Source organism: Ovis canadensis, chromosome 1, assembly GCF_042477335.2.
Source record: "Ovis canadensis isolate MfBH-ARS-UI-01 breed Bighorn chromosome 1, ARS-UI_OviCan_v2, whole genome shotgun sequence".
NCBI classification, from domain to species: Eukaryota; Metazoa; Chordata; class Mammalia; order Artiodactyla; family Bovidae; genus Ovis; species Ovis canadensis.
Window position 1 is genome coordinate 112,070,618 of NC_091245.1, and position 22,865 is coordinate 112,093,482.

A 22,865-nucleotide genomic window follows, 5' to 3' on the forward strand; every position below is an offset into this window, starting at 1 on the left:
ACTATCTGGGTCATGAAGATCTTTTTTGTACAGTTCTGTGTATTCTTGCCACCTCTTCTTAATATCTTCCGCTTCTGTTAGGTCTATACCATTTCTGTCCTTTATCAAGCCTATCTTTCCATGAAATGTTCTCTTGGTATCTCTAAGTTTCTTGAAGAGATCTCTAGTCTTTCCCATTCTGTTATTTCCTCTATTTCTTTGCATTGATCGCTGAGGAAGGCTTTCTTATCTCTCCTTGCTATTCTTTGGAACTCTGCATTCAGATACTTATAGCTTTCCTTTTCTCCTTTGCTTTTTGCTTCTCTTCTTTTCACAGCTATTTGTAAGGCCTCCCCAGATAGTCATTTTGCTTTTTTGCATTTCTTTTCCATGGGGACGATCTTAATCCCTGTCTCCTGTACAATGTCACGAACCTCCGTCCAGTTCATCAGGCACTCTATCTATCAGATCTAGGCTCTTAAATCTATTTCTCACTTCCACTGTATAATCATAAGGGATTTGATTTAGGTCATAACTGAATGGTCTAGTTGTTTTCCCTACTTTCTTCAATTTAAGTCTGAATTTGGCAATAAAGAGTTCATGATCTGAACCACAGTCAGCTCCCGGTCTTGTTTTTGCTGACTGTATAGAGCTTTGGGATCAGAATAAAAGTAGCAGTACAGGACCCAGGAGAGGGGAGGAGAAAGAAACAGGGGGCGAGCCAAACGAACCTCCTGCGGTGCGTTAACCACTACAGTTAAACCAAATCCCAAGGGCAAACCAAAGGCGACAGGACTGCAGGTGAATCGCCGCCAGGCCTAAAAGCCTCCCTCTGTCTCAGGTTCCTCTAGGTTCGTACGGTGGGCCCAATTCAGCCCGTTAAATCTTCCCTCTCTCTTCCCCAGTGACAGGGCTGCCCCTGACATCCAGCCTCCGCGCCCCCTCTTTTAATCTCCATTACCTTTGACCCGCGCACTCTTGGTCTCAAATTTGGTTAGCATCCTTCAGGCTCCGAGTTGTTAATCCGAGTCCTGACACTCCCTGCCGCCCTTTGGTTGCCTCCACGTCAGCGTCCCTCCGCCCCGACTCCCGGAAGTTCCGCGAATACTTCCGGCCCCAGGAGCTCCGGGCCATAGAGACGAAGCCAAGGTTCGCCTAGAGAGGCCACTGCCGGAGAAGGTGGGAATTGAGGCTTCCGCTCAGCCAAGAGGCAAGATGGCCACCGCTGGGGGCGGCTCTGTGGCTGACCCGGGAAGTAGGAGTCTTCTTCGCCTTCTGTCTTTCTGCGCCCTACTGGCAGGTGAGGCCTCCCCTGCCCGTGAGCTCCAGTCTGTAAGGAGAACCCTCCGGATCTGCCCAGCCGCGAGCGCTGCCGTCTCCCATCTGGTCCCAGCAGCCCCTCCGTCCCCCCACCCTGTAAATCCTCTTTTTTTCGTTCCTACAACAGAAGTTCCCCCTTTGCCTGGACTTGAGGGTCCCCTCTCCCCCGCGGCAGGTCAAGTCTCCCGATTTCCTCTTCCAGGCCTCTTCTTGAACTTCCAGCTCAACTCTCTCCCACTTTGTCCGGATACCTCGTTTCCCCCACGGCCCAGCCACCCCATTCAAAATCAGAAAGGACAAGTGTTAAGAGTTCAGCTTTCTTTCCAATGCGTTTAGACTTTTAAGATGAAAGCGCCTGGTTCTGTGGGTGCATTGCAGCGCTAAGGAAGGTAGATGCCTTATTTCTTTCTCTGTTGATTCCACCGTAAACACGCGTCCCTGTGCTTCACCTCGGTTTGTCCCATTAATAAAGTGAGACTAAGGTAAGATATTAGTTCTTTTAACTGTTTATGCTGTGAAATAATGACTCAAGGAACTTTAGGCATTTATACTGTGCACAGGTGTTTGCCTACACGCATTTACTTTCTGGTATATGAGGCCCTAAAATGCAAACATGCTTGTTTATAAACATGATGATACCTTCCCCCAAATTGAGATTGTTTGTGTTAAAGACCTCCAAAGGAGAAACCGGGCTTCCCTGTTGGCTCAGTGATAATGAATCCGCCTGCTAATGCAGGAGACGCTGATTAGATCCCTGGGTCGGTAAAGATCCCCTGGGGAAGGAAATGGCAACCCACTCCAGTATTCTTGCCTAGGAAATCCCATGGACAGAGGAGCCTGGGGGACTACAGTCCATGGGGTCACAAAAGAGTGGCACTGGACTTAGTGACTAAACAACAACAACAAAGGAAAAACTAGCTGCCCCACGCTGTGGGCACACACAAATTACTTACTGATATTAGATTAACTGGCAGGGGATATGGCATAAGTTTTCTCCCAGTTCTGTTCAGATTCCTGGAAAAATGTCTCAGGGAGACTTTTGTTGTTGTTGTAATCTATATTCTTAGACTGGCACCAGTTTATTAACTAATTAGTGATGTATATACAGAGTAGAAAAATGGAAGTGTGGTTGAGTATGCAACCAGAAGCAGGTACATCTAATGTTAAATGCCTTTGTTTTGATGAATCAAGTGTTTCCTCTTTAAGCTTCAATGTCAGTTGCTTTATGATTTGTAGCAACCGTATGTGGTACATAGCTGAGTGCATTTATTTGTTCCAGTAATGTTCCCAGGAGGTGAGAAGGGTAGACATCAGTCCCATTTTGGAAAGTATGATATACCCAAAACCATTCAACCTAGTTGTGGTCTGACAGAGGCTATCACCAATGTCTTCCAATTTCTTCTTACATTTTTTATATCTTCTGATCAGGTTTGTGCGAAGGAAACTCAGTGGAGAGGAAGATCTACATCCCCTTAAATAAAACAGCTCCCTGTGTCCGTCTGCTTAATGCTACACATCAGATTGGCTGCCAGTGTGAGTTGAGATTGGGAACTGTGTTCGTGGCTGTTGACATTTCAGTCTGTCCCCTGGGTGTAATGATTCAAGTCTTGTGGGGAACCTCAACACAAACTAGGCGATGAGGGTAGTAGGTGGTAGAGAACCATTTGTCAAACCAGGCGAGATAATTAATAAGAACAAACATTGAGGAAATACTACATGCTAAACTTGTTATATGTGCATCTCATTTAACCATCACAACAACCTCATGAAGTAGCCCCCCCTGTTATTACCCTCCATCTTACCAATATGAAGCAGAGACTTAGAGAAGTGAGTAACTTCTAAGATTGTCCTGCTGGTCAGTGATGAAGCTTGGATTTGGTGGTCTAAGTTCTAATCTAGGACTCTTAACCACCCAGTAAGTTAGGTAGAAAGCTATACTCTTTCTTAGGAGAAAAAGCCTCATATTCTATGAAGTCCAGTCATCATCTGCACTCTGAATGCTCTTTTTGGAACCAAAATGAGCTTCTTTAAGGCAGTGAACCCTTTGAAGAAGAAGACATTGAGAAAGCCAAATAGTTGCAAGAGGAAATAATAAAGCATTTAAATGTGTCTTTATGTTTTATAAATGTGTCCCATGTCAACATGTTATGTTTATAAAACTACGAGGGGAAAAAAGTTGTAATCAAAAGGCCGAATTCTCCAGTTCCTTGCTACTTAACCTGTTGTCTTCAAATTTTGTTTGTTGGATAGTAGCTTTGGTAGAATGTAGTTTTTGGCAGGGATGCAGGAAACTTAAAGTCAGATCTTGGCTTCTTCATCAAATTGGTTCCCTCTGAATCTGTTCATTCCTGTAAAAATGGTTGGAATATAAGTGCACAAAGCTGAAAGTCAGATCACCTTTAATAGATGTTTATTGGTGATGCTAAGTGCCATCTCAGCAGTACTTTGTAATTGTCTGAAACCTTCTCATTTGGTTGGAGAAAACTAGACATTGGAAGTGAAGAACTTGCTCAAGGTGGCAATTACTGTTCTTCTACCCACCCATCCCTTGGCTATATTCTGTGTTAATTATCCATGTCCTTGTTACAGCAAGTACTGGGAGTGGGTTAACTGGTTCCAAACAGCTCCAAGTAAAATTTTTGTTGGACCTCATTCTTAAACTAGTCTTGTGAGGAGAGGGGAGTCAAGTCCAGTGTGGACTGAGATCGGACTGTATTGCTGGTCTTGCTGGAACTCCACTTTAGTGCAAAAAGCTAGGCTCCCATCCTCCTGAAGCTGAGCTCTACAGTATCCCCTCTGGCACTGAGTCCTTCGGCTACATGTCCTTAGAGCAGCCCTGTGGGAAGCAAAGCAGTAGCCTGTGGAGATAAAGCCTGGAGCCAATACAGAGAGGCGAGAGGGGCGGGGCTGGTCTCTGGCCACTTCCTCATTAGGATCTTGTTTCCTTTTCAGCCTACTTATTTCTAAATCTTACTGCATATCTGTCCATCCTGAGCAAGCTACACCCTCTTAAATTTGGAGTAAAAGACCTAGGTTTGATTTTCTGTTTCTGATGCTGTTTCTATTGGACCCTTCTAAAAGTGCTCAAAAGGGGTAATCTATAGCTTTCTTTGCGTTCCTTTTCTTTAACTCTTTCCCTATGGTATGAGATACTTCCAAGTTATCCGTAAAGCATCCTGGAGTAATATATGTGTCTGCTCCTGGCCTGGGGTGAACAGCCTAAGGTCTTTGGAGATGCTTGGTCCCCAGAAATGAGAGGACTTTAATATCAGCACATCTAATCTCTTTGAGGACCATCATTTGGGAAGTTCTGTTCTACAGATCTCCTTGAACCTCTTGATTTAACCTTACCCAAAACTGACCAAAAGCAAGTGAAGTCTTACCCAAATAGGGCAAAGGAATGGAGATCCATGGAGGCTATGAGGGCATGGAAGTCTGCACAAAGGAAGATTTAGTGCTGGAACTCCAGGCTTGACATCTAGAGCCTGCCATTTCCTGGAGAAAACACATATTAAAAAACTTTGGTGTCTACTGCTACAGAATCTCATATGTAAGCCTTAGTGAGGTTGAGGGAAGAGGACAAGAAAATGAAGATCACAGAGCCTTTCTGACATTTAACAAGCAAGGACTGTAATAAGACTTCTGAGCTCTTTTGTCCTCCATTTCTTCCTAGTAATCTTCAGATGGAACCAGGGCAGTTCTGCCCTTCAGTTTCACTCTAGAGTTGGCTGCATTAACCCAGCGTCTTGTGACATTTTGGAAGTGGGGGGCAGGGGGTGGTGGTGGTGGTGAATAATCTGCAGAATCAGTGAGGCAAAGTCAGAATTGTTAGCTGTAGATGCTTTAATTTAACTCATTCTATCCTGGCAGCTTCCATTAGTGGGGACACAGGGGTTATCCACGTAGTAGAGAAGAAAGAGGACCTGCAGTGGGTGTTGACTGATGGCCCTAACCCCCCTTACGTGGTTCTGCTAGAGGGCACACTCTTTACCAGGTAAGAACTCGGTGTTCCTGCTGGGCAAATGCATCCAGACAAGGGGAGAGTCAGTGAACAGTTTTCCAGCTTGTGAGTGTAAGCTGCCCTGGTCCTGCCAGGCAGGGGGTGGGTTGGTGCTCAGAGCAAAAGATGTGCCATCAAAAGGAGTCCCAGTGACCTTGTAAGTAGAACTCTAGGTGCGTAAGGACCCCAGGAAGGAAAGGGATGTACAGAGATACGGTAGATGAGATGAAGCCTTGAGCTCAGATTAGGTCATAGTTTTCATGCAGAAGCTGAAAGACAAGAAATGAGTCAGCAGTGGTGATGCCCCTAATTCTGCATTTGTTTCCACCCTAGAGGGCAGGATGTCAGGCTGCCTGATAATCTCCCTGCCTTCATTCATGGCATTGTCGCCCCATTCCAGGGATGTGATGGAGAAGCTGAAGGGGAGATCCGGCCGAATTGCTGGTCTTGCAGTGTCTTTAGCCAAGCCCAGTCCTGCCTCAGGCTTCTCTCCCAGTGTGCAATGTCCCAATGATGGGTTTGGTAAGCCCCAGTGGGTCAGGGCAGACTGCTGTCACCCAGAGCTCATCGTTGCTTCGTTCTCTGGGGGGTGGAGGTTATGAAGGAGTACGTGTTTGTGTATACCGTGAGCAGCTACCTCCCAAACAGAAGATTTCTTTGTCTTTGCCACTCATCTCTTCTGTCTCCTGCTCCCCCATCCTCTGTTTACCTTCCACTCTCCCTTTCTGTCACGTGTTCAGATCCCCAACTGGCTAGCCTAGGGGTCCCTGATACCAGTGTCTGTTTTACTGTAGGTGATGAGAAGTTGATGCTTACTTCTTTTTGAGTCACTCCCTCCTTTGGAGCTCTTAGTCCCAACCCTGTGATATCCTAGCCCTCCTCCCTTACCTGGTTTCTAAGTGCTTGGTGTCCCAACATCCTATCTCCTGTCCTCCCTTTCAGGTATTTACTCCGACTCTTATGGGTCACAGTTTGCTCACTGCAAAGCCTTTCAGTGGAACAAGGTGGGCGACGGCTTGGCTTATGAAGATTTCAGTTTCCCCATCTTTCTTCTTGAAGATGAAAATGAAACTAATGTCATTAAGCAGGTAATGACTCCGCCAGCTCTTAGCACTTCTTACTTAGAATTATTTGTTAGGCTCTCCTCCTGTTTGGAGGGAGCCTCATTGTACTAGTCTACCCTCTGAAAGGCCGTTGCCCTAAGAAGAGCCAAGAGGTTTATTTTTTTCATATTCCCCTCTCCTATTTCTCTCCTATTTCTCTCCTGCCTTAAAGTATAACATTAAAGGCTTTTAGACTAGAACAAAACATAAAGAATATTTAATATGAGATAAGCTGTAGAGCCATGATTAAGAACACTTTGTATGGTAAGAAAGAGCATTGGACTAGGAATTGAGAGATTCAGTTTAGTAATTTCTGAAGTTCTTTTTAGCTCTAGTGTTCTCTAATTCTAAGCTAATGTTCTCTAATTTTGATACACAGAGCAGTTAAGAGGTTTGTGCAAAAGTTTCATGGTGAGTTGATGTCCAGGCTATCTTGAATTTGCTTTTTCATCTCCCAGTTTGGTGCTCTTTACAGCAAATCATACTAGAAAGAAGCTCCATATTGAGCCAGGCCATTTGGTATAGGGTAATTTCATCAGCCCCAGCTAAGTCGTTGAGTCTGTGACCCTTGGTGACTTGTTCTCTTTGACCTTATAGCCCCTGTGGTTGTACCAGACAGGGCACAGTCCTGTAGCTCAGGGACAGATGTGGGAGCGGCTGAAGGATGGAGCCGGGCCTTCCTCCTTTTGGGGGTATGGGAGGGACACTACAGCTCCAGCCTCACCGGGGTCCTCCTCCCCTTGTAGTGCTACCGAGATCACAACCTGAGTCCAAACGGCTCGGCGCCGGCCTTCCCGCTGTGTGCCATGCAGCTCTTCTCGCACATGCACGCCGTCGTCAGCACCGTCACCTGCATGCGCCGCAACCTCATCCAGAGCTCATTCACCATCAGCCCAGGTGGGGCACGCCGGGGTGAGCTGGCTGCCTGGGGTGGGCCCAGCAGGGGGCGCTGGGCAGAGCAGGGAGCACCGAGTGGGCCAAAGGGGCGGCCAGCGGGCGTGGCTGAGCCCGCTGTAGGGGCCGGGTGGGGTGGGCCCAGCAGGGGGCGCTGGGCAGAGCAGGGGGCACCGGGCGGAAGAACCAGAATGGTTCCACACAAATCAAGGTAGGTTGTCTCCAGCGGCAGAGAAAGTGATGTGGAAGAACGGAGTCAGGGAAGTGACTCGCAGAGTCCGCGGGGCCCTGGTCAGAGGCCGCCTCCGCAGCCGCCTTCTCCCTTACTGTGTCCTGTTCAGAAGTCGTCTGTGACCCCCTGTCCGACTTCAATGTATGGAGCATGCTGAAGCCTATAAATACATCTAGGACGCTGGAGCCCGATGACAGGGTTGTGGTGGCTGCCACCCGAGTGAGTGTTGGCCCGATTGGGGTGGGCAGGACTGGCACAGAAAGGACGGGGTTATCAGGCGTCTAAGTTGCTACCGTGGGGAGCCTCAGACGGAGCAGGCTCTGGACTGTGGGCATCTAGCCATTGCCCCAGGATATGGATGTTTTCTTGGCCAGAGCAGGGGAAGGGGGACTAGGGTCTGGCTCGAATTTCCATTTTCAAAGTGTACCCCTCTGCCTTGTCTGCTGCGCCCAGCTGGACAGCCGTTCTTTTTTCTGGAACGTGGCCCCAGGGGCTGAAAGCGCCGTCGCCTCCTTCATCACGCAGCTGGCTGCAGCTGAAGCCCTGCAGAAGGCACCTGACGTGGCCACCCTGCCCCGCAACGTCATGTTTGTCTTCTTCCAAGGGGTGAGGGCTCTTTCGCTGGGGTGGGATGGCGGGAAGAAGCAGGTAGTAAAGGTGAGAAGGGCTGTGGTTTGGGGAAGATCTCAGCACTTGGTCTAGTTGTTATTCAGCTCCTGGAAAGTCTCCCCTTCAGGCTCCCTCATCACAGGAAGCATTTGCACCCTGACCCAGAATTGCTAAACTGCCAACTCCCTCACTCCCCCACTGATGGAGTCTTTTTATTCTGTGGACCCAGGAGCCCTGAGGCTCCCGCCTCTCCCTACCGCCGCCACAGCCTGGCCACGGAGTAGGGGAACCAGCATCTGTGGCTAAGTGGGTGGAGGTGAGGGGAGAAGCAAGAAGCAGGCACATAACAGCTGGTGTCCGCCTTGGGTCTCTGCCACTGTTGCCCTCCCCATGTCTGGGCTCAAGAAGTCCTGAGACACACACATGTGAGGCCTCGCTGCAGCTGGGAGGCAGGGTAGGGAGGAGGGCAGGGTCGTGTGACTCGGCTGGCCGGCAGCTGAGATAGCGCGGACAGTAGTAGCCTTTGTGCCTAGAGCTCTGAGGATCTGGCCCCAGGTCACTGAGGCTGCCCTCATGCTATGGGATCTCTGTTCCCTTTCCCACCTGTCTGTGCCCCTCAGGAAACTTTTGACTACATTGGCAGCTCGAGAATGGTCTACGACATGGAGAAGGGCAGTTTTCCTGTGCAGCTAGAGAACATCGACTCATTTGTGGAGCTGGGACAGGTGTGTGGCACATCTCCTCCCTACTCTTCCTTTCCTCCTCAAAGCTTTCCCTCAGCTACTCCCTCGTCCTCACTGAAGGTGCTGCCGCCCCTTCCCTTGACTTCTGCTCCCACTCCTTTCTTCCTGGTATGGGCCAGAAGGGGAAACTTAACTATAAACGTTGCTCCTTTGTCTTACCTCCAGGTGGCCTTAAGAAACTCACTAGAGCTTTGGATGCACACAGACCCCATGTCTCAGAAAAATGAAACTGTACTAAACCAGGTAACCTGAGCATCTCTTCCCCTCACTTCCTGTTTCAGCAGCTCAAAATATGGGCTTGCCCTGGCCTTATCCCCACCAGCCTCCAGGGCGTGTGAGACAGGACCTTAGGTTGGGTGTTGACTAAAGGGTGAACTCCCCACCTGTTCCAGTTCCCCGGGAAAACCATGAGCTCAGCTCTTGTCACTGTTCCCTGGGATGGGTAGTTCTCTGATCATTCGGTACCTAGCGAACTATCACTGCCCACTTAGGACAGGGTGTGGGTGTCTCCTTTCTTCTCTGCTACCCCGGGGACCCGGCTGTCCTGCTTACCCTGCCCCATTCCTGGCTGTGTCAAACTCCCTACCCAAACTGTTTTCCACTTTTCTCACTTCTTGTTCAAGACCCTCTCTCCCTCAAAGTACAGCTATAGGTCTGTTTTGTCCCTGAGTTCCTTTTCCTGCCAGCCCAGCTTCAATACCCCCCCGTGCCTCTTACAGCCTAGAGTGGACTACTGGTATGGCACTCAGCACTGTTTTGTATTATTTTTTTGCTCCTCCAGTTCTGCACAGTAAATAATAAGTAACACATCGGCTAAGACAATGTCCTGAGGACAGTTGGGTTTACCTATAAATATGGAAAAAAAAAAAAAACCCACCACAGATCTCTTCCGTCTTTGTGTGGTGATTTAAACAGGATAGTAGATGCTGCAGGAAAATCCAGAGAGGCTTGATACCAAAAGGCTTGCAGGATTTAGATCCAGGTGGATTTAGGGCTGCTTTGAAAGTTGGGGAGCATTGCAGGTCTGAGGGGCCTCCTGCTTCCTCCCCTCACAGCCTCCGTCAGCTCATGCCCCTCCTCTCCCAGGTGGAGGCGCTCCTGAGCACCCTGGAGCAGAGCAGCGCTGCTGTCCCCACTGTCGTCCTCAGGAGACTGAATCAGTCCCAGCCTCTGCCACCGTCTTCTCTGCAGCGATTTCTTCGGGCACGAAACGTCTCTGGCGTTGTTCTTGCTGACCACTCTGATTCCTTCCATAACCTGTAAGAGTTGCCCAGCCCGCCTCCTTGACATTCCTGAAGAGAGTCTGTTCTGCAGTTTGAGGTCCGCAGAGGAACAGAGTCCCTGTGTCAAGAGGAACCCCTGCTCGCTCCTATCCCCATGCCACCCTCTCCAGAACCGCAGGTCAATCTGTGCTCTTTGCTCAGTGTCCTGTTCTCATCTCACATGATCCTCTCGTTGGACTAGAAGTTCATTTTAGAATGCAGTCCTCAGCTGAGTCCCTTCGTAGCTCGGTACTCCTAACCCGTTGTTCCACCTCTCCACGCTCTCCAGGGGCCCGAGTTCCCCAGGGCTGCCAGCAGAGGGCATCGTTACAAATGCACAGTACAGTGGTGATGGGGAGCCCGTGGCCGGAGGACATGGAGCTGTCCCCTGCCCAGGGCTGGCCCGCGGGGGACACAGATGGTACTCACCCTGAAATGTCACATGTTCTTACTGTGTGGTAACTGCATGTGGTTCAGTGTGGGTGTAAAAATGTTCTTGCAGCCGAGGGGGCTGCAGAGATTGGGGCAAGGCCATGCTAGTCACTTTTCTGCCAGTCCTGACACCCCTAAACTGCCGCTAACTCGATGCCAAGGGCAATGGGACTTTACTCAGGCTGGACTGCTAGGCCCCCAGCCTCCCTTCCCTTCTTCCAACAGGCCAAGTGAGTTTCTTTTTTTTTTTTAACTTTTTTTTTTTTTGGTGGTACTAGGTCTTTGTCGCTGTGCTTTCCTCTAGCTGTGGTGCGTGGGGACCACTCTAGTTGCGTGCGTGGGCCTTTCAGTGTGTTGTGGAGCATGGGCTCGAGGGCCCGAGTAGCTGTGCTGCCTGGTCTCGGTAGTTGGGGCCCCTGGGCTCCAGAGCACAGTCTCAGAATTGGTGCGTGGTATGTGGTGTCTGCCTGGCCCAGGGATCGAGTCGGCATCTCCTGCACTGGCAGGCAGGTGCTTTACCACTGAGCCACCAGGGAAGCCCCCAAGTGAATTTCTGAATCAAAATGCATAAGCTCTGGTTCTCCAGCCTCTGCCCAGTAGCACCTTCTCATTTATTTGGGGTGGTGACAGTTCCAGAACGTAAGATCAGCTTTCTTCTCCAGACCTATCTTCTGTGCTACTGTGTGGTGAGAGGTGATCCATCATTTGAGCACACGCTGGACTTGACCATGTGATCGACTTGATTCCTTGTGGGGCAGGCTATTCAGTGATGGTAGAGGCTGGGAGCTCTCGCCTTCCTTCTCTTCTGAGATCTGCCTCCTTGGGGCTCCAAGGCGTATTGAGGTGGTTTAACCCTGTGTAGTGTTACATGTCTGTGGACAGGCCTGCTCGTCATCCTCTGCTCCCAGCCACCTTCAATATGAATGTGCATGGAAACAGTCATACGATTGCTCTGATAATGTGTGGTAGGGTTCTCTCAGCCACCCTCCTGTATCTCTGACCCAAACGACACAGAAGTGTTGCTTATGTTTTAGGATCTCCCAGGAAGGCGCAGATTCTGCATTTTGGTCTCATTTGCCTCTTCTGTCTTGTCAGTCACACAAGGCTTTGTATTCAAGCACTCTCACCTGCATTCCTACCTCCCCAGCCTCTGCTCCTTCTTCAGTATGAAATCCTGATCTCCTCTCTCCCCTCATCCTCGGATGAGGGAAAATGAGACCCCGAGTTCCTGCAGAAGGGACAGTGGAGGGAGGAAAGGGCCGGGCCCTGGCTGAGTGCAGTCAAGGCTCATTCCGGCTTTCCTGACAGCTATTACCAAAGCATTTATGACACTGCTGAGAGCATCAATGTGACCTACCCTGCAGGGCAGAGCCCCGAAGAGGACCTGAACTTTGTGACAGACACCGCCAAGGTAGCACCCGGGCTGGGGGGCGCCTGGGGGCCACAGTGCACGAGGCTTACGTGTCAGTGTTGGGGGTCAGGGAATCTGGGCCACTCAGCCCCTCTGCTCCTCCTGCAGGCTCTGGCAGGTGTAGCCACGGTGCTGGCACGCGCACTGTACCAGCTCGCAGGAGGAGCCAGCTTCAGGGACACCATACAGGCTGACCCCCACACGGTAGGAGCAAGTGGGCCCCGGTTCCTTTCTGTGTGTCTGCCCCGGTGGCTCAGACGGTAAGGCGTCTCCCTGCAATGCAGGACCTCTGGGTTGGGAAGATCCCCTGGAGAAGGAAATGGCAACCCACTCCAGTACTCTTGCCTGGAAAATGCCATGGATGGAGGAGCCTGGTGGGCTATAGTCCATGGGATCGCAGAGCTGGACACGGCTGAGCGGCTTCCCTGGCACACAGTGGGCCACTGCGTCCTTCATCCTGGTAGTCTCCCACACCTTGGCATCTAGCAGGCCTGGATGTGTGGGTGAGGACCACTGATGCCCTGGGTGTTCCCCCAGCGGGCCTCATCTGTGTCTTGTCACCAGCCACCGTTTTCCCTACCCCAGTGTCTGGCCAGTCTGGTTCCTATCCCATGACTGAAATCTCCACTAATAAAACTTTGCTTGGGCTGCAAGTCTCCCCCATATCCCCATCCTAGGTTACTCGCCTGCTCTATGGGTTCCTGGTTAGAGCCAATAACTCATGGTTCCAGTCTATCCTCAGGCCAGACCTCAGGTCCTACCTGGGTGAGTACCTGGTGTGGGGTGGAGTCCTTAACCAAGGGAAGGGATACAGGAAAAGTCATCATTTTGACTTAATCTTTACTTCTTTGTTTTTTCTATTTTCTTGCCCCCCGTTTTCCTTTCCTCCTCCTGAAATTTGTTGGATTCTCTTCTCTTGACTTTCTCTTCTCCGGCTGCTGCCAATCTTGGGCTCTCTCTGGCCCTGCCCATCTGCGCCTCCCCCCCCCCGCCCCGCCCCCTTCCACCCACTGAATCCCCCCCTTTCCGTGTGGTCTCCGCCCAGGTGACGGGCCTCTTCAGCATTACATCGCTGTCTCCAGCCCCACCAACGCCACTTACGTTGTACAGTATGCCTTGGCTAACTTGACTGGCAAGGTGCTAGACCTTACCCGAGAGCAGTGCCAGAACCCGAGTCAAGTCCCCACTGAAAACAAGGATGTGAGTGGTAGTGGGCATCAGAGGGGACCCCAGGGCCCCCTCCACCCCTCCTTCCGCTGGGACGGTTGCTGGATCTCCTAGGCTTGGTTGGACCCAAGGGATTGGGGTGGAGAGGTGGAGGGATGCAGCCCATTGAACTCGAGTACTGAAGAGGCAGTACCCTGGGTCAAAACGGACTAACTACATGGTAAAGGGAGCGGGTGAGAGAGGTCTGCATCAGCCCCTTGCTGTGACCTGTGTCCTGTGCAGCTGTACGAGTACACCTGGGTTCAGGGCCCTTTGAACGCCAATGAGACGGACCGGCTCCCCCGGTGTGTGCGTTCCACGGCACGCCTGGCCAGGGCCTTGTCCCCTGCCTTTGAACTGGAGCAGTGGGGCTCTACCGAATACTCGACGTGGACTGAGAGCCGCTGGAAAGACATCCGCGCACGGATATTTCTGATAGCCAGCAAAGAGCTGGAGGTGAGATAGGGAGGGTGGGTGGCAGAGGTCTCTTTGACCTCTCTCTATTGCCTCTTGTCTCTTACCCCTGCTAGCTCTCATTTGCCCCCAAAACCTGCTGCACACCTGTCCCTGGTCAGCCAGCATGCGCCGTTAGGAAGCTGGTCCTCACGGACAGTTTGCTGATGTGTTCATCCTGGCCGTGTGCATCCATGGAGACCCAAGGAGACAGTATGGAGCCCTTCCCCAGCTCCACTCCCGCCCAGCTCACCCACCTACAGAGCTAGAATGTCACTCTAATGCTTATTGAGCACTGGTCACAGTCACGTTATTGGCCACCAGAGAATCAAAGTCATGGCCCTACCTTCAGGATGCTTAAAATTTACGTAAAAAGTACAAAAGCAAGGACAGAGGTATTTTACTCCTCTTCCCAAACGGGGAGACTGAGTCCCCAGTCTGGGGAGATGTTGCCTGTGATTGCTTAGTACTTGGTGCTTAGAGCCAGCCCTGCCTCCCCGCCCCGAGCAGTCACCACAGCTGCCCGGAGTTCTGAGAACACCTCTCTCCTTCCCTGCCCGCGCCCTCCTGCAGTTTATCACCCTGATAGTGGGCTTCGGCATCCTCGTCTTCTCTCTCATCGTCACCTACTGCATCAATGCCAAAGCCGACGTCCTTTTCATCACTCCCCGGGAACCAGGATCTGTGTCTTACTGAAGACGACCCCAGCTTTTCCTGCCAGCTCTGCAGTGTGCTTCCTAGATCATCTGTCCCCCGGGGACATAAACCACTAGTTTGTCATGGAACCTCTCTGGGCCTGGCTCAGACTTGACGTTGACATAAAGCGGAACTGCCCGAAAGAGACAGTGAGAGATAATCGAGTCACCCACCGCCCGCATCTCCCCCTTCCTGTCTGCTAGTCCCCGTTCCTTCTTCCTTGCCCCTGCCTGATCCTGGGATGACAAATAGAAGCTTCCTGCTCCTGTCTGACTCCTGCCCCATGGTGGTTTAGAGCTGTCTGCCCTAACTTCCCCTTCTTCAGCGTCCGTTTTCTCTCTCCTTCCTGTCTTGTGCCTCCCCATGCTCCCTGCTCCCACCTCTCCCTTCCTGACCAGGAAGGACATGAAGGGTTGAATGCCAGGAACAAATGACAAGGAAGCCCTCAGGAGGACAGGGCCATCTGTGGGCTGAGCCTTCTGTCTCCCTCCAGCTGTCCCGTCTCCAGGCCCTTAGATGGCACATCAAGGGGGTGTGCTGCCGGGGGCGGGGGGGGGGTGCATCCCACCTCCAGCCCACAGTACTTGGTTGTAATTTTTATTATGCTGTAATATCTATTTTTGTTTCCTTTTTCTGTGTGTGTGTGTGTGTGTGTATGTGTGTGTATGTAAATATATAAATAGCGAGTTTCATTAAAAGAGACTGCCCCACACAACCCGTAACATTACCTATTTTTTCCCCAGCCCCCTGTTCAATGACCCTACGTTAGAGACGTAGAATTGCAACCACCGTGCTCTCTTCTCAGTCCCCAGAGGACCCCAGCAGTATGACTGTCAAAAACAGCAGACACTAGCAGAAGAGTTCCTTCTGGCCCCTGGTCTGCATTCGACAGACATTTCTTTCCCTGTCTGAGACCCAAGCTGGGGTACAGAGATGAATGGAGTACAGCAAGCAGCCCTGACCCTTGAGTAACTCACATCTGGGGGGAAGGGAGAAACATACACTCACAACTAGGGGTAATGGAGAAATCACAGCCTCTCCACAGTGCTCTGGCAGCACATGGAGGGGTTCAAGGCAGTGGTGGTGGCATTTAGAAAGCTGCGGAGAGGAAGCACTTGGGCAGTGATTTAGAGCTCGCCAGATGTGGAAGCACAGAGCCAGGAAAAGGCATGGGTCACGTTTGAGGACTGTAGGTGGTTCAGTGTGCCTGAGCCATAGAAACTGAGGCAGTGAGGTTGCGGCAGGTCACAAAGACGCTTGGGTGGCACACTAAGCAGTCTGGGCTCTGTCAGTGGGCATGATGTAGACCAAAACGAGCAGTTTTACACCCTTCTAGAAAGGATCTCTGTGCGCTAGGTAGGTACTCGAATTCCCTGGGTCCTCACAGGCAGAATTCTGGAGTGTGGCAGAGCTGCTGGATGTTGCTGGGAAGGGGCTGAATCAGCTGAGCGTGGAACCTGCAGGAGTGGCAGCTGAAGCCAGCCTTCTCCTCACTGCTGGCCAAGAGCCTGTCTCCAACGTGTGTGAAGACAGCAGAGATGGAAAAGAACTGGCCATTTTCAGAGTCCTAAGCACCCCTCTTAGTTTCCTGATTGAACTATTTACCTTTGCAAATCCTGCTGAGAGGTGATTTTTCTCGAGGTTTCTTTCCCAAGTTCCCTCAGGGGGCCTGTTTGGGGTTTGGGGCTGTGGGGGAAATAAACCCCGCTGCTTTCCCTCCACCACACCCCTCCCGGTTTGAGCTGGAGAAGCTGCTCCGTGCTGGCGGGAGCTGAGCACAGCTGCCACCATCGCCTGGGCCCACTCCACGCCTCCCTCGGCCAACAGGTCTCCCAGCGGACAGAGCACTAAGCTCCCTCATCCTGCTGGCAGTTTCGGGAAGTGGGAAAGTGGCTGAGAACCAGTGAGGGGGCTGAACAGGGAAGCAGAGGGTTGGGAAGAATCAAGGGACAGGAGAGAAGGATACAGGATATCAGTCCCCGCCACCTCGGGAGGAATCTGCAGCAAAGCTTGTCTTTCGCCTTCCGCACTATGCCTACCCCACCCTCCCTCCTCTCCCCGAAACTTACAAAACCAAAGAACATGGTTTTTGGGCTCCATGGAAGGGGCATAGACCCTCACTGGGGTCCCCTCTCAGACCACAGTCTGACTCCTCCCCCGGCTCCTCCTGTGTCCCGAAAACCACACAGGACTGACCAGCAGCATCGTAAGGCCACAGACTTAACTCCTTAGGCTCCTTCTCTCTCCGTCCAAGGCCTTGCTCAGCCCTGTGCCTCCTGAAATTTGTCTTCCCTTCCCCGCACCTTGCTCACAGGGCTTCCCTCCCTGCCTCCTACCCACTGCCAGCTCACACTGCGCCTCCTCCACCCAACCCTCGTGCACAGTTGAGTAACTGACCACCCTGCTCCGGGGCCCAGTCTGTCCTGTCTCCCCTCTGTGACACCTGGTCCCTGGAAACTAGACCGAAGGCTCTTCTGTTCCCTGGTTTCTCTTTCCCAGCTTCTCCGAGTAGAGGCTTTACTTTCCTGTTTCTAACGTCTGGGTCACTGCTCCCAGAGGCGCACCCTGGGAGGAGGTATTCCCATCCAGAGTCTGGTGTTCTGCACCAACATCCCACCTTGTTTAAAAGGACTTTGTTTCTTTCAGGGACCATATAATAAGACCTTAGGAATTGTGTTTATGGTCTAACTCATTTGATAGATGGGGAAACGGCAGCTCAGAGGAGTGACGTGGCTTGCTGAAGGCTCCACAGCACATTAGAGCTGTGTGAGACATTTCTTATATCTCCACTGGCAGCTACAGCGGTAATAAACATTTATTGAGCCTGACAGTGGGCAAGGCACTGTCCCAGCATCATAAAAGGGTATGAGATACGGCACCTTCCCATAGGGACTTGGGATCCAAAGTCTCGATGGCAGCATGGGGTAAATAACCAGGCAAGGCAGCATTTGCTCCGTGCAAAACCCATGCTGTAAACAGGTTCTACCTGAGTTCAGAGGATGGAGGGTTTGCTCTGGGCAGGCATGTAGGGAGGAGTTTCAAGTTGTGGGAAGGGCTCAGGACCAGATTTTCTGGAGTGCCTCCAGCGCTCTGTGTGACTTTGGAAAGGGCACTCCCCTCTCTGGGCCCCAGTGTTTTCATCTGTGTGCAGTCAGACCAGGCTGTCCTCTGAGGCCCTGCCCGGCTCTGGCCGCCTCTCTTCCCTTTTCCCTTTCATCTTAAACCCCTCAGGACAGGGGATGGCTTGAAGGGTTGGCTGATTCACGAGCTTTTTAAGGTGGTTAGAAAGTTCTCCCATGGGAGAGGGAGGCCTCGGTGGGGGCTGGGTGGGGGGGGGGGGCTGATCGCCCTCTAACTCGGGGACAGATGACTGTGGGTAGTGGCGCAGCGTGGTAGAAATGCCATCCTGAAACTCAGCCTCCCCAACTCAAAACAAGCTTGGTAGGGGTTGCTGAAGTGACCTTTGGGAAGCAGAGAGCCTTGGAAGGTCAGGGTCAGGTGGGATTTGATTTCTTCCGGAGCCCCACGCTCAGAAGGTAGAGGGGCTTGCACATAGCTGTGGTGAAGGGGGCAGCTGGAGCCCCTGTCCCCATCCAGAGAGGCCGTGGAGGCTGGAGGGGAGGGGGCACCTCAGGAGGCCTGAGGAGATGATGCAACTGTGAGTAACTGTCACCAGCGCTGGCTCTGGCCGGCTGGCTGCTCAGGGGCTGCGGGCCAGGACCCCAGTGTCCCCTCCTTCTTCCCCCATCAACTGAGGGGGAGTTAGAGAAACTGGAGGGAAAGAAGGAACAACAGAGCCGAAAGGACATCTGGGAAAAGAAGAAAGGAGGGAAGGGCAAGTGGCAGTAGGCAGTCCTCATCGGGCTGAAGGAGGGAAGGAGCCCGGGAGCCTCCGAGGGAGCTGAGCCTGAGGGGAGAGAGGCCAGGCGGGCGGGCGGGCGTGGCCAGGGGGAGTGGGCGCAGAGCTGGTGGTGACAGATGGGTGGACACAAAGAGGAGGGCTTGGGGGAGACAGATGGATGGGGGAGGGGGTAGGAGAGGCGGCTGGGGGCGGTGGGGGGGGGGTGGGCAGTGGTCGGAGGAAGCCCTAATGAGATTGAGGATGGGCTCGGAGCTGGGGAGAGGTGAGCAGAGTGGAGGGAAGACAAAGGCGACAAGGCCTAGGGGGCCCGGGAGTGAGAGAGGGCTCAGGGGCTTCCAGTGGGCTGGCGGCAGAGAAAGGGACAGATTGCGCTGTCCGCCAGGGTGGTAGAGACCCGCTGTCACCTCGGGGCACAGAGGGGTGGAGACAGGGAGACAGAGGGAGAGCTCCTGGAAGCAGCCAAGGAGGGAAGGAAGCAGATCCAAGACAGCCGCTGCTTCCTAGGCACACAGAGGCTCCAGCCCAGAGGCTCCGTGACCCCAGCACAGCTGATAACAGCCCTGCCCCCCAGCCACTCCTGGGGGAGGGTCGGGCGGTGTGGCACAGCGAGGGTTAATGCCGTCTGCTCTCCCTGCCAGTCGCTTGCCTGGTTGGGTCCCCAGGGCTCCCCACATATGTCACCCCCTCTCCTGCCAAACCCACAGCTTCCAGCTCCTCCAGGCCCTACCCCCACCCTCAAGGTGCAGGCCCCTGCCCCTGTGTCTTCTCTACCCCACCCCCTTCCTCCCCCACCACCTACCTCACAGGTCTGCAGTGTGGTGATGAAAAGAGATAGTGAGTACCAATCTGAAAAAAGTGGATGCCTTGTAAAATGCAAAACAGCAATAAAGCCACAGAGCCACACAGCCTCCCACCCCCATCCCCATCCTCTTGCCTCCCCACCCCCAACACAGCAAAGGCCCTTATACAACTCCCAGGGTTCTCCTCCACACTCAGGGCGTGGGGCTGCTGGCAACCCAGGTTGACCTCCGAGCTGCCCCCAGCCTCCCTCAGTCATCACGCCTCGTATACATGTGCAGAGAAGCTTCTTGCCACCTTTGAGTCACAGTGCACGACCTAAGGGCTTAGGCGGCCTAACACTTGCCCACGCACAGTGGCACAAAAGCCCTATGAGGGAGGTGACACTGTCACCCTTTCACAGATGACAACGTAGGTTCAGTCAAGGTTAATGGTGTGTCCAAGGTCACCAGGACTCGGACCCTGGTCTGCCGGTCCCAAGCTCAGAAGAATTAGTAGCTCTGCCCACCACTGCTTGTTTTTAGCTCCTCATCACCACGTGGTGGCTCAGCCGGTAGAGAATCTGCCCGCAGCACAGGAGACCTGACTTCGATCCCTAGGCCGGGAAGATGCCCTGGAGGAGGGCATGACGACCCACTCCGGTATTCTTGCCTGGAGAATCCCACGGGCAAGGAGCCTGGTGGGCTACAGTCCATGGGGTCGGAAGAGTGGGACACGAATTAGCAAATAAACCACAATGATCATCTCATGTGCGTGTGTGCATGCTAAGTCACTTCAGTCATGTCCAACTCTGCGACCCTGTGGACTAGCCCACCAGGCTCCTCTGCCCGTGGGATTCTCCAGGCAAGAATTCTGGAGTGGGTCGCCGTGCCCTTCTCCAGGAGATCTTCTTGACCCAGGGGTCAACGAACCCCTGTCTCTTGTGTCTCTGGCATTGGCAGGTGGGTTCTTTACCACAGGTGCCACCTGGGAAGCCCTCTTTATCACATGCCTATGTTCTTCTTAGCTGCTCTCTCAAGGAACAGAAACTGATCTCTGAGTGAAGACTGGGGCTGGAGGCTCCAAAGTCCAGGATCCTGGAAGGACAGCAGAGGAGGCAGAGGTGGTCCTAGAGCACGCTCTCTCCCGTCTGTACCCTCAGCCCTCAACTCGCGCTGGGCACAGCCTGGGCGGGTGCTGCAGGGATGAAGGCTGCAGAGCCACCATATCTGAGCCAAACTGCCCACAAGGCGGGAGGCTGGGAGCAGGATTTGGTTTCTGTCTCCCATCTCTACCCTACCACGGTTCCTTTCTGCCTCTAGGGTCCTTCCAGGCTCTGCTGCTGTTCTTCTCGCCGTTCACCCTTGAAGCCAGGCCTCACCATGCCAGTAACGTCCTCACTCTCGCTCTGTTTGTCCTGTCTCCCCACCTTGCCTCCCTGTCTCCAGTCATTTTATTGTTTCCTCACAACCCTCTGCATTCTGCCTCCCTCGTGTCTTGTGTATCTCCATGCTGTCTCAGAGGCCCTCAGGACTCCCTCCCAGCATCAGCTTCTATCCGTCCCTGAATATCTGTGTATTCTCCACATCCACAGCTCACCCAGCTCTGTGTCTCCCTAACCGTCTCCTCTTTTCATGTCTCTCCCCACATCTCTGTCCCCCCTACCCTTCTCCCCATCAGGAGTCTTCCCACTCCTCTGCATCTTTCCCGTGTCTGTGCCCTGACAACGCTGTTTTCTCATCGTTTCCCTGTCTCAGTGTCTCCCCATGTCTCCCGCTTCCTTTCCTCTGTTTCCTTTCCATTTCCCAGTTGTCCTGTGTCTTTCCTCTCCTCCATGGCGCTCTCTCCTGAATCTCTTAGTCACCCAATTTCCTTGGATGGGGTGGAGGGCAGGAGGGTGGGGGAGGTAGGCTTGTTGTTGCTGGGGGCTCATTAGGTAGAGATTGGTTTTTAATCAGCACCATGGCAATGATGATGCAAGAACTGAGATGCCACCTGATCCCCTGCCCCCCAGCCCCCCTCCTCAAACCTCCTTTCCCCTCCAGCTCAGCCCATCTGCTGGCGCCTGGGCACCTGTCTGGGCCTGCCCAGGTGGGATTTGGCACCTCCCAGACCTGGGAGTGGGGAGGGGTGGGGGAGCTTGGGAAAGAATTACAGGACTCCCCTTTGGGAATGCCTTACCCTAGAGAAAGCCCAGAAAAGGTTGATCAGCAACGGGGAAATGGCAGGTGCTTCCAGAAGCCTGAAGGTAGGCTATGCGCCTACTAAGGGCCAGGCCCATGACATGCATTATCTTACTTAATCTCCCTGGCAACCTAAGCGGCAGCTATAATTAATCCCATTTTACAGAAAAGAAAGGTTGAGGTTTAAGAGGGTTTCCCAGGTGGTGCTAGTGGTAGAGAATCCACTTGCCAATGCAGGGGATGCCAGAAATGTGGGTTCAATCCCTGGGTCGGGAAGATCCCCTGTAGAAGGAAATCGCAACCCACTCCAGCATTCTCACCTGGAAAATTCCATGGACAGAGGAGCCTGGCTGGCTGCAGTCCAGAGGGTCGCTAAGAGTTGGACATGACTGAGGCTCAAGAGGTTAAGTTACTTGTCCAAAGTCACACAGCCGACAGAGCTTTCTTCACTGTAGCATACAGTCTCTGGAGTCTTCCCAGCCATGGTTCATTTCTGGATCTTCACAAAGGTTCAGGGAAGACGCTCAACAGCTGAGTGGGGAAGAGAACTTTAGGTACTGAAGCAAAGCCTACTGCCTCTCTGTGGTGCTCCCCTTGCTCCCTGCTCCTGCCACCTTCATCTCACACAAACACACCCCCTCAGATACGCACACACATGCACACGCAGACTGGAGGCAGCTGAGCTATTGATGTGAACTTAATCAATGCCCATTTGCATATTATTTTATAGCTGGTTTTCTGCATTGCTCATCTGATGCCCCAGCATGCTTGGCGCCTGCCTGGGTGCCCTGCCCTCCTCCCCCAATGTCCTTCCCACCCCGGTTCCTCCTCTCTCGGCACTCCTGTGCTCTGCTCCTTTTAGCCTTACCTCTTTCCTCCTGAGAGTCCCCAATTCCCAGTGGGTCCGACTAGGCCAGCCAGCCTAGAAAAACCCTTTGTAGGATCTGCGTCAGGCATCTGACCCCACTCCTCCTCTGGTGATGGGGTAGGTGGGAGGCTGGGGGCTGGGATAAGAGGGTGCGGTGAGTCTCAGGGGTGATGAGGGCAGGGGCCTGAACAGTAGCCACAGGTAGCCTGGCAAGGGGGCTGGTGGGAGCCAGCTTTGCAAAGAATGAGAGCTTGGTGAGGGTAAGGGCTCTAGGGTCCTCTTCCGTGCTTTAGTGCTGTCCACTAGCTCTTTTCTGGACTTCCCTGTTAGCACCTTGGGGAGTCTTTCTCCCAGGGAAAAGGAGACAGGGGAAGGGGCTATCGCAGTCCAGCTGGGACTCCGAATGGGACCATGGTTTAACCTGGCTTGCCAGGGGCCTCTGTCCCTGCCGCCTCTGGTGTGAGAGACTGAGGGGGTTCATCTGCGATCCTGCCCTGGCTCTCGCCCCAGCCCCACCCCTTCCCCAGCTCTCCATTTCTTGCTTATGAAATATGCATGGAGAACAGATGTCCCTGCTCCCCCACTCCCCGCCCCCCCCCAGGGCCAGCCCCCGCCCCCAGCTCCCAGGGGGGTTCCCAGATCTCTCTGCCAATGGCTGCCTGGCCTGGCTTTTAATATTGATGAGAAAGGAGGGCTGGGCCAGCCAATGGAGGGCTGGGGGTGTGTGTGCGCATCTCCATATATATGCATAGGGCTGGGCCAGCTCAGGTGTGTGTCTGTGAGTGTGTGTGTGCATGTGAGTGTGGGTGGCTCCAGCACCTGGCTAAGCTCACCA

At 52.9% G+C, this 22,865-nt stretch overlaps 2 protein-coding genes across 3 annotated transcripts in view; one reads left to right on the top strand and one right to left on the bottom strand.

Moving 5' to 3' along the window:
* The window catches only part of COPA (COPI coat complex subunit alpha), a 50,760-nt gene extending 49,347 nt beyond the window's left edge, over nucleotides 1-1,413 (bottom strand). For both annotated transcript variants that reach the window (XM_069545707.1, XM_069545696.1), the window contains exon 1: nucleotides 941-1,413. In XM_069545707.1, the coding sequence (XP_069401808.1) occupies nucleotides 941-980 (40 nt within the window). In that variant the 5' untranslated portion in view covers nucleotides 981-1,413. The remainder of the gene's footprint in view (nucleotides 1-940) is intronic.
* On the top strand, nucleotides 1,065-15,055 carry NCSTN (nicastrin). Its single transcript, XM_069545722.1, has 17 exons — nucleotides 1,065-1,279; nucleotides 2,728-2,832; nucleotides 5,170-5,293; nucleotides 5,700-5,821; nucleotides 6,242-6,387; nucleotides 7,149-7,299; nucleotides 7,638-7,747; nucleotides 7,982-8,134; nucleotides 8,758-8,862; nucleotides 9,046-9,123; nucleotides 9,967-10,139; nucleotides 11,883-11,985; nucleotides 12,094-12,189; nucleotides 12,663-12,750; nucleotides 13,031-13,185; nucleotides 13,435-13,647; nucleotides 14,218-15,055. The coding sequence occupies exons 1-17, from the start codon at nucleotides 1,195-1,197 to the stop codon at nucleotides 14,338-14,340; spliced, it is 2,130 nt and encodes a 709-aa protein (XP_069401823.1). The 5' UTR covers nucleotides 1,065-1,194; the 3' UTR covers nucleotides 14,341-15,055.
* Nucleotides 15,056-22,865: the final 7,810 nt, after the last annotated feature.

What these genes read in the sequence shown, in the direction of transcription:
- NCSTN (XM_069545722.1), top strand. Translation starts at nt 1,195, where the DNA reads ATGGCCACCGCTGGGGGCGGCTCTGTGGCTGACCCGGGAAGTAGGAGT. An exon ending in CTCATTCACCATCAGCCCAG is followed by an intron (nt 7,300 to 7,637) that starts GTGGGGCACGCC and finishes TGTCCTGTTCAG; the next exon opens with AAGTCGTCTGTGACCCCCTG. An exon ending in TACAGGCTGACCCCCACACG is followed by an intron (nt 12,190 to 12,662) that starts GTAGGAGCAAGT and finishes TCCCCATCCTAG; the next exon opens with GTTACTCGCCTGCTCTATGG.